The 10,504-nt window shown below is 49.2% G+C and overlaps 1 protein-coding gene across 1 annotated transcript in view; it reads left to right on the top strand.

The window, feature by feature from the left end:
• The window catches only part of ANKDD1A (ankyrin repeat and death domain containing 1A), a 61,884-nt gene that overhangs the window by 11,309 nt on the left and 40,071 nt on the right, over nt 1-10,504 (top strand). Inside the window, exons 4-6 of the mRNA XM_011968079.1 lie at nt 2,420-2,518; nt 6,555-6,659; nt 7,388-7,486. Coding sequence (XP_011823469.1) covers nt 2,420-2,518; nt 6,555-6,659; nt 7,388-7,486 — 303 coding nt within the window. The remainder of the gene's footprint in view (nt 1-2,419; nt 2,519-6,554; nt 6,660-7,387; nt 7,487-10,504) is intronic.

Genomic DNA, 10,504 nt, shown 5'->3' on the forward strand with positions numbered 1-10,504 from the left:
GCAAATAGTCCTTTGATTCCACCCTGGCTTCATCCCAAACATGGTGCCTCTCCCTGGGACTCCATTCACAGAAGGCTTGTAGTGTGGGATGGCTTTCCAAACTGGGATATAGAGGGGACCTATATCACACACAAAAACAATGTAAAAATCCTAAAACCCCCTCTTTGACATTCTGTTCTTTAAAGGCCCTTGGTTCTTTCCTTGCCTTGGGCCCAGCCTCTGCTCCCCTCCCTCTCTCCAGTGCTGTCCTTGTCTGCACCGCCCGCTTCCTGCCTCCAAATTCCCGCCTGTTTCTAAAGCAGAGCAGAGCAAGTCTCTTTGGATGCTCGGGAGCCTGCTGATCAGTGAGTTCCCTCTGAGTTTCATCTTTTGCCTCAACCCTTTGTCAAGGCTTTTACCCACACACAGTTCCCTCCCTAAGAGGAATTCTGGTGCCAGCCGCTAAGACCCCTTTTCTTGGTACCCCTCACAAAGGCTCCTGGTGGAGCCACACCCAAGGAGGCACTGCAAAAAACCATTCCCAGGATCTGGCTGGCTCTTGATGTATCCCCAGAGCTGAGTTTGGACGCCTGGGGTTGCTCTTCACAGAGAAGAAAAGACTCCAGGGAGATGGGGGAAGTGTGGAACCCTACTGCAGTGGAGGTCACTGAAGGGGCTCTGGGGACCCTGGAGCACACACGGTGCAGATGTGGAGGAAGAGCACCCTGCAAACAGGCCTGGGGCTGCCCTGAGTGGAGGCACAGACATATTTTCAGTTGCTCCAGAGAGTTGGTGGGATGGAAATTGCAGGATTGCAGATTTCAACAGAGCTCGAGGAGGCATTTCTTCCTTTTCTTTTTTCATTTTTTTTTTTTTTGAGACGGAGTCTTGCTCTGTCACCCAGGCTGGAGTGCAGTGGCGCGATCTTCGCTCACTGCAAGCTCCGCCTGGAGGAGGCATTTCTAACAGAAGCCAGTGTTTGACTGTGCAGGGATGTCTCGTGAGGTGGTGTGGTGCTGCAGACTTAAGCTATCTGCTTTGAAGATATTTTATGGGATATTTATTTATTTATTTATTTTTGAGACAGGCTCTCACTCCGTCGCCCAGGCTGGAGTGCAGCGGTGCAATTTTGGCTCACCGTAACCCTTGCCTCCCGGGTTCAAATGATCCTCTCACTTCAGTCTCTCAGGTAGCTGGGACCACAGGCACACACACCACCATGCCCAGCTAATTAATTTTTTTGTAGAGACAGGTCTCACTATGTTGCCCAGGCTGGTCTTGAACTCCTGGGCTCAAGCGATCCTCCCACCTTGGTCCCTCCCAAAATATTAAGGTTACAGGCCTGAGCCACCATGCCCAGCCTCTATGGGAGATTTAAACAGTCCATTCTTAAACACCAGTCCAGGAAAAGGTCTTCACCAGTCATAGCAAATCAGAAAACAGGGACAATGTATTTTTTATGAAGCTACATTTGTTTTTTGTCTTTGTTTGTTGGTTTTTGAGACAGGGTTTTGCTCTGTCACCAAGGCTGGAGTGCAGTGGTGCGATCACAGCTCATTGCAGCCTCTATCTCCTGGGCTCAAGCAATCCTCCCACCTCAGCCTCCTGAGTAGTTGGGACCACAGGAGTGTGCCTCCATGCCTGGCTTATTTTTAAAAAATGTCTGTAGAGATGGGGGTCCCCCTATTTTGCCCAGTCTGGTTTCAAACTCCTGGGCTCAAGTGATCCTCATCTCAAAGTGTTGGGATTACAGGCGTGAACCACCATGCCCAGTTATGAAGCTTTATTTGCCAAGAATATATTCTAAGATTGGTTCCTTACAAATTTTTTCTTCTAAAATGGTCTTTCTTTATGAAATGATGATGAGAGTAAATGGCAGCCGTTTTGTTTGTTTGTTTGTTTGTTTGTTTTGAGACGAAGTCTCACTCTGACGCTCAGGCTGGAATGCAGTGGTGGATCTCAGCTCACTGCAACCTCCGCCTCCTGGGTTCAAGTGATTCTCCTGCCTCAACCTCTCAAGTAGCTGGGATTACAAGTGCCCACCACCACGCCCAGCTAATTTTTGTATTTTTGGTAGAGACGGGGTTCCACCATGTTGGCCAGGCTGGTCTTGAACTCTTGACTTCATGTGATCCTCCCGCCTCAGCCTCCCAAAGTGCTGGGATAACAGGCATGAGCCACCGAGCCTGGCCGGCAGCTGTTTTATTTTTAAGTTTCATTTAGCAAAAAATAAATTTAAGAAGTTTGCAACAGTACATCAGCCTCTATTTAAAAAAAAAAAAAAAATTAGTCTTAAAATTCCTAAAGCTTGGAGCTCCCTGGACTGAGTGGCACTTATAGTTCCTTCTGGTTGTATGGTTTAATCATAAGGCACAGGGCCTGGCTGGCACGGCCACGCCTTCCCACATTCTTCTCACCTCCTGTATGTCCTCTCCCCTAGTTTGGGATGAACGCGCTTCTCCTGTCTGCCTGGTTCGGCCACTTACGAATCCTCCAGATCCTGGTAAACTCGGGGGCCAAGATCCACTGTAAGAGCAAGGTAAGGCTTCAGCTGGTAACCCTCTGTCCCCTTGGCTCCCCTGGCCCTGGATGCACAGGTCTCCCCCAACCTCTGCCCCCCACCCCCACTTGCCCCTCCAGTCCCCCACCTGCCTTTGCCTGTCCCTCTTTCTTCTGATCTCCCCCACCTCTCTTCTATTCAGTGAGTTGGGACAGTCCCCAGCCCTCTGACTGGCCTCCTTGTTTGTAGGAGAGAAATCAAAGTAACTCCCTCAGAGGGTAATTACGAAAATTAAATGAGAAGGAGGTGAGGTCTCCTCCACCCTCCTGCCAGGCCCCGTACCCATTGTGCTCAGTGTGGTGGGGTGAAAGGAGCAAAGCATCATTTACCAAGTGTGGTATGGTGGGCGAGTTACTCTATCAGCCTGCACTGTGGTTTGAGGGAGCAGGGCCTCAGCAAGTGAGAGTGCCCGGAATCCCTCCGCCGGTGTCTCACCTTTTAGGGTGTCAGTTGCCCATAGGAAAATGCAAACATTTCTGGGCCAAATCCCTCAGCCAGGAGTTCTCACATGGGTTCTTGGAGAAAATTCAGAGGACCTATGAACTTGGATTGGAAAACAGTGCATATTTATTTTGGCTAACTTCTTGAAAATTTAGCATTTTTTTCTTTCTTTCTTTTTTTTTTTTTGAGATGGAGTCTTGCTCGGTCACCCAAGCTGGAGTGTAGTGGCGTGATCTCAGCTCATTGCAACCTCCGCCTCCTGGGTTCAAGCAATTCTCCTGCCTCAGCCTCCAGAGTAGCTGGGACTATAGTCACGTGCCACCACGCCCAACTAATTAGCATTTTTTTCAACGTTGAATGTAGGTAATATTAGTACTTGTGACTTTGTCACTAATAGAAAATGTAGCTATTTTCATATCACATGAAAGTTTTTGCAGTTATCTTAAAATACTCCTTACATTTATCATTACATTGAAATTACGGCAGTGATTAGACCCTTCAGTAGATCTTGTTGTTTAACAGGTCAGTAAGGAAGCACATGTGTTACTAGATTGAAAACTTGGTTTGTAATATTTTGATAACTTAATTTCAATATAATTGGTTTCCTTTTATGGTAGGCAGAATAATGTCACTTCAAAGATGTCCATATCCTAATTCCTAGAACGTCTGAACCCCCAGAACCTAACACGCCAATAGGAATTTGTTGGGTGTGATACGATGTGTGTGAGGTGTGATGAAGGAGGCAGGGGTGGAGCAATGCGAGCCACTAGCCAAGGAATTTGGTTAGCTTCTAGAAGCTGGAAAAGGACAGGAAATGGGTTTTCCCCAAGAGCTTCCAGAAGAAACACAGCATTGCCAACCCAATTTAGACTTCTGACCTTCAGTATTGTAAAATAATAAATTTGTGCTGTTTTACGCCATGAAGCTATGGTAATTTGTTATAGCAGCAATAGAAAACGAATACGCCATTGTAAGCCTGTTTAATTGATTAAATTTTTTTCCTGTATAATTTATTTTTTTGCATTTAAGTAAATGTTATTCTGAGAAGGGGTCTATAGGCTTCACCAGATGTAAAAGGGTCGTGGCACATAAGAGGTCTGTCTCATGCCATTGTTAGGATCCTGTTGGCAGTGGTGGGAGTGCCTGAAAGCATTTGGGTTGGAAAATCCATCCCAGAGAACCATGCCCCTATGTGGTGGGTCACAAGATCTGAGCCGGAGTGTGGGAGGGAGGGACCAGCAGGAGGGTACCCTGTGAATACACCCAGGTTCAGGCTCAGGGTTCTGCTGTCTGGTCCTGCTGGCCTGGCCTGGCTTGGCCTTGGAAGGGCTCAGTGGCCCTGGGGAATCCAGTGTTGTCTTGATGTAGTATACTATAAACAGAGTTGTGAATGAGCCTCCATGTTCTAGAATGAGGAAGGCAGGGTCTTGGGTATATGTGGAGGGTGAGGTTCTGAGTCATGGACTCTTCTAGTTAAGCAGATCCCCTCTATATTCATTTTTTGTTTTTGGCAACAAATCACTCTAAAATATAAAAGTAATGAATCTGAAAGTAACGATATATTATTTTCCACAATTCTGTGGTTGGCGGGCAGTTCCTGTGGCTTTGCCTGGGCTCACCTACAAGGCTGCAGTCAGCAGGTGGGTGGGCTGGGGGCTGGCTGGCCCTGGAGGGTCTCACTCACATGTCTGGAGCCTCTGCAGGAAGGGTTGGAACGTCTGGGATGGTGCAGCTAGTTTCTCCAGGTGGCCACTGATCCTTAGGGAGTCCAGCATAGACTTCCTTACCTGTCTGCCTCAGGGCAGCAAAAGATCCAGAGCAGAACTGGCAAGGGCTCTCGAGGCCAAGGCTGGAAAGCCACGTGGTATCACCTCCATTGCATTCAAAAGCCCGTCACAGGACCAGTGTAGATTCTCGGTGAGAAGAGTGGCACGATCCTAGGGTGTGCTTCCAAGGGCAGGGGGAATAGATGCAGCCAGCTTTGCAAATGATAGACCCCACTCTTCCTTTCAATCTCTCGTTCAAGGTCTTCCCCAAAGGGATTCATCCCACCTGTAGATGCCACAGGCCTAGTCATGCTTCTGCCCTGAAGCTTTTTCCTTTCCCTGCTGTTTACGTATCTCTACTGGTGATAGTTACAGTTTTACTAAACTATAGACTATAATAAGATTTCAGCAGTTTTTCCATTAATATTCTACAATGCTTTAGTCATTTTGTCTTCTTAGTCTCTTCGAATCTTGTGATGATTTCTTAGTTTTTCCTTGTTTTCCATGACCTTAACCCTTTCGGAGAGTAGTAGTCAAGTATTTTGTGGAATGCCCTTCAATTTGGGTTTGTCTCATGTTTTTTCATGAAAATCATCAGTCCAGGGCTATGGAATTTGGGAAGAACACAAGAGGGAAGTGCCCTTCTCATCCCTTCATATCAAGGGGTCCATGATACCAACATGAAATACACACATTGGGTTGGGCATGGTGGCTCACACCTGTAATCCCAGCACTTTAGGAGGCTGAGGTGGGCGGACTGCCTGAGTTCAGGAGTTCGAAACCAGCCTAGGCAACATGGCGAAACCCCATATCTACTAAAAATACAAAAAATTAACCGGGCGTGCTGGAGGGTGCCTGTAATCCCAGCTCCTCGGGAGCTGAGGCAGGAGAATTGCTTGAACCCAGGAGGCAGTGAGCCGAGATTGTGCCACTGCACTCTAGCCTGGGAGACAGGGCGAGACTCTGACTCAAAAAAAAAAAAAAAAAAAAAAAGAAATACACACATTGAAAGTTTATACTCACTGAGATTTGACCACTGTCAAGATGTAAAACACTGTTCTACTGATTTTTATGACTCACTGTTGGGTTGCAAACATGACTTCAAATAATCTGACCTTAATGCAAGGCAGAAGTAGAAGCCCTGGGGCATAAATATAGTATTTTCAAGCCTCCCTCCTTTTGCTTCTAGGCCCCAGAGACCTTCTTCCTGTCCACCCTCAACCCAGGCCACTTCCCTCTACTCCCTGCAGACCACATCTGCTCTTAATCTGCCCTAGAAGGTGAGGAGGTCACTTCCTAGTGACATACACTGGTCACTTAGTCACCTGCTTCTTCTTTAGCAGCTGTATCAAGGGAGGCAGATACCTAGAACCTTCTTAATTATTCTGGAGGCTACTAGTGCTATATGACCTCATCATACATGTTTGAATTAATTTTTAGTTGATAAAATACTTTTCCTGTAGGTCCAGTCCTCTCAACCACCCACTGAAGTGGTCAGGGATTATGATGCTAGTTTGTCCTATGTGAAAATGGAGGCTCAGAGAGGTGGAGGTAACTGGCCCAAGACTCTGGAGCTGAGGGGTGCTGGAGCTGGGATTTGAACTTTGGCATCCTGACTCCTGCCGGCCCCTCTGAGGCTGAGTGGGCAGCAGAGTGGGTTATCCCTGGGGTCCGTTCATCATTTATAGTGTTGTGTCCACGGGGAGGCTGTGTTCTGGGTCCCAAACACTCGCTGTCTGGGAGACTGGCAGCATGTGAAAAGGGCCTCCCTTCGCAGACTGCAGGGACCTTCCTGCACTTGTTTCCAGGATGGCCTGACCTTACTGCATTGCGCAGCCCAAAAAGGCCACGTGCCTGTGCTGGCGTTCATAATGGAGGACCTGGAGGATGTGGCCCTGGACCACGTAGACAAGGTGAGAGTGCCTCAGGGCTACTCATCATTCCCATTGGGCGGGGGGCTCCCGGGGCCACTCTTGCCCACTGAGCTTACCACATTCCTTGGGTGCATCCTTTGATCTGTGGGCATATTGCACCTGGCCTGGGGAGCCGCTGGTTGGGAAGAGGTGTTGGGGCACAAACGAGCAGAATACAAGCAGAACACAATCAGTTGCCGCAGAGAGGCCCTGATCAAGGACTAGGTGGGTTAGAAAAGCAAGCCATTGCTTCTGCTTCCTGGAGGAGGTGGCATTTGGTAAATAAACTGGATTTGTGGGTAAGATTGGAAATCAGGGGTTGGAAAGGGCACCAAATGGAAGAGCGAGGCTTGTGGGAGCTTTAGGGACAGGAAAGGGCTCTAGTGTGAGTTCTGAGGGGCTGGAATCTTAGGTGGGAAGGTCTGATGGGTGGTTGGAGGTCCCTCTGGAGATCTCAACCCCCATCCTCAAGAATCTGTTTATTCATTAGGCAGCAAGGAGCCACCTAAGGACTGGCCAGGGAGGGACCCCAGCAAGTGGCTCTCGTTGGGAAGTTGGGTCTGGGCTTTCCAGGCAGAGTGTGGGAAAGCAAGTGGAGAGGACAGTGTCTGGGGCAGGAGAGGCCACTGCAAAGCCAGAGTGGTTGGGAAACAGAGGCCAGGTGGGCAGAGGCAGGTATGCCCACTGACAGAGTGAGGAAGGCTCACACCACTTCTCCTCCTGGCCAGCTGGGGAGGACGGCGTTTCACCGGGCAGCTGAGCACGGGCAGCTGGATGCTCTGGATTTCCTCGTGGGCTCTGGCTGTGACCACAGTGTCAAAGACAAGGTACTGTGTCCGTGAGGCTCTGGGATCCTGACCAGGGTGCAAAACTTGCCAGCTTCCAGGCTCTGGCTCCTCACCTGTGTCCACGTCTGACTCCCATTGTGCTGGAGGGCCATGTGTCCCAAAGACGAGAGCTTATTTAGTGTTCATCCAGCAGGCCCTTCACTAGCATGCGTTATGGGCCAGCCCTATGCTACAGGTTGGTGGCAAAAAGATGCCCAAGACACCGTTTCTTACTCAAGGAACTCAGTGCCACAGTCATAGTAAGGATTCCTGATCTGACGTGGCTGGCCAGGGTGGCAGATCTGGGTGGTTGGTAGTGCTGCCTGGAGTGCGTTGAGCAGGGCTGTAATCTACTGGGGTTGTCTGTTGTTGTCAGACGTGGGGAAGTGTTAGGGGGTGGTAGCTACACAACTGCTCTGCTATGGTTATGGCAGGAATAGGATGGGAGCATGGAGGAGGGAGCATATCATTCAGGGTTTATAAGCAGGATTTCACCAATCTGAGAAGGGGCAAGTGATGGGGACCAGAGGGTCTACCCTATAAATGACTCTTATCATTGGACCCTTGTGAATCATTAGGGAAAATATATTACAGCAAATTCTTTTTTTTTGAGGCAGAGTCTCACTCTGTTGCCCAGTCTGGAGTGCGGTGGTGCCATCTTGGCTCACTGCAACTTCCGCCTCCCGGGTTCATGCCATTCTCCTACCTCAACCTCCCTAGTAGCTGGGACTATAGGTGTCCACCACCATGTCCGGCTAATTTTTTTGTATTTTCAGTAGAGATGGGGTTTCACCGTGTTGGCCAGGATGGTCTTGCTCTCCTGACCTCGTGACCCGCCCACCTTGGCATCCCAAAGTGCTGGGATTACAGGCGTGAGCCACCACGCCCGGCCTGTTACAGCAAATTCTAAATGATGCCTCCAACAAAGAGATTAACTCCATTATTAATCTTCTGGTTAATGTGCTTGGCCAGGATAGAGGGAGTTCTGTGTATACCGAAGTGATAGAGAGCTCACACACAAATCCACTGCCGGGTCTTGGAACTGGAAGGCGTCTGAATTCAGCCTTCTCGTTTTACAGCTGTGGAAACTGACGCCCAGAGAGGGAGATGCCTTAGCCAAGGTCACACAGCGAGACACAGGTAGAGCTGGATTTGGAAGCAACATCCTAATGCATAAAGCTGTGCTCCTCCCCTTACCAGGCTGCCTCCTGGGTTGGACCCCCTTGGGTTCTGCACTGAGTCCATCCACACTCATCCTTTTGGGTTGAGCAGGTGGTTGAGCAAGGCACTGGGCCAGGAACTGGGCATACAGAGAATGGGGAGGGCAGCACCTGCCAGGACTGGCTAACCCAAGAGGCAAAATGATCACACCTCAGGGCCCCAGGAGAGCATGAGCATCAAGAACAGATAAAGAGAACATACAGCTTTGATGAACTTCTCCAGAATCTTGCAATCAGAAATTCTGCAAAGAAGCTTTTAAAATTGCATACCCCTGTTAAGTTTTGTGTTTTCAGAATAGGAGTGTTTTCATTTTCAGTTTCATCTGGGGAGGGGGCATGGTAAGTTTTTCAATGCCTGCTAAGGGGATAGACCTCTTAGAGTCAATGACAACACAGGTCACTCCACGTGTGCTCTAGAATGCTAGGGAGGCTTTGAGAGCCCAGAGAGAGCGACTAACTCCACTTGGAAGGGTGAAGTGTTGCTGTCAAGGCCTCACAGAGGCGGAGATGCTGGACGTCCCCAAGGTGGAGGGGAGAGGACCCTGGGCCCACGCCAAGGCTACCTTCTGCCCAGCTCTCCTGCCTCTGAGCCCCCTGCCCTGCCCAGGAAAGTGTGAGCGCCTGTCAGGCATCCATGTGTGCCACCTGCAGCTTCAAATGCCAGAACATGGATATTTATAACCCAGAAGGAAGAAGAAAGCCCCACCATTGCCTCTACACCCTGTTAACTGGGGGCATGTGTTGGCCTTTCACGGTTCACCTGCTTCCTGCGTGTCTCTGAACACAGAGATTTCACACTGTGACTGCATTTCCCACTGCTTGTCCTGGCTTGCAGCAGCCAGCCGACAGGCTACAGGCTGCAGAGAAGCTGGCAAGGAGAGAAAAACAAAGCTGTTGAGGGCTTTTTAAAATTACTTTACAATTTTATTATTTTTAGCTGAATTCATTTTTTTTTTTTTTTTGAGACAATATCTTACTCTGTTGCCCAGGCTGGAGTGTAGTGGCGCAATCACAGCTCATTGCGGCCTCAACTTCCCATGCTCAAGCAATCCTCCTGCCTCAGTCTCTCCAGTATCTGGGACTACAGGCACGCACCACCACATCTGGCTAATTTTTGTATTTTTTGTAGAGATGGAGTCTCACTATATTGCCCAGACTGGAATTCCTGGGCTCAAGCTATCTGCCCACCTCAACCTCCCAAAGTGCTGGGACTACAGGTGTGAGGCACCATGCCCGGCAGGGAGATCCCTTTAAAGGACAACCCCAAGCAGGCTGACCTCAGCAGGGTTCACTTCAAATACAGAGTACATTGCACCCTCTGCCCTGCCCAATGCAGCTGCTTCTCTTGGCTATGTCGCTGTCACCTTGAGACTTTCTAAGTGCAAAGCAACTACCAGTCCTCTGGCCTTCAAGTTCCAGGGACACATGTCAGGTTCTCCACATGATCCCCTGAAGACCTTCCTACATTTTTGACTCATTGAACAAACATCTACTGAGTGTTGGCCATGTGCCCCAGGCCCTATTCTAGGCACTTAAGGAAACTTCAGAAAACAAAATAGATGCCTCTGTGGTGCTTATGTTCCAGCAACAAGGGTCAGACACGTGGAACGAATCCAAATGCCCATCAGTGATAGACTGGATAAAGAAAATGTGGCACATATATACCACGGAATACTATGCAGCCATAAAAAGGAATGAGATTGGCCGGGCGCGGTGGCTCAAACCTGTAATCCCAGCACTTTGGGAGGCCGAGACGGGCGGATCACGAGGTCAGGAGATCGAGACCATCCTGGCTAAC

Source organism: Mandrillus leucophaeus, unplaced genomic scaffold (assembly GCF_000951045.1).
Source record: "Mandrillus leucophaeus isolate KB7577 unplaced genomic scaffold, Mleu.le_1.0 Scaffold12, whole genome shotgun sequence".
NCBI lineage: Eukaryota > Metazoa > Chordata > Mammalia > Primates > Cercopithecidae > Mandrillus > Mandrillus leucophaeus.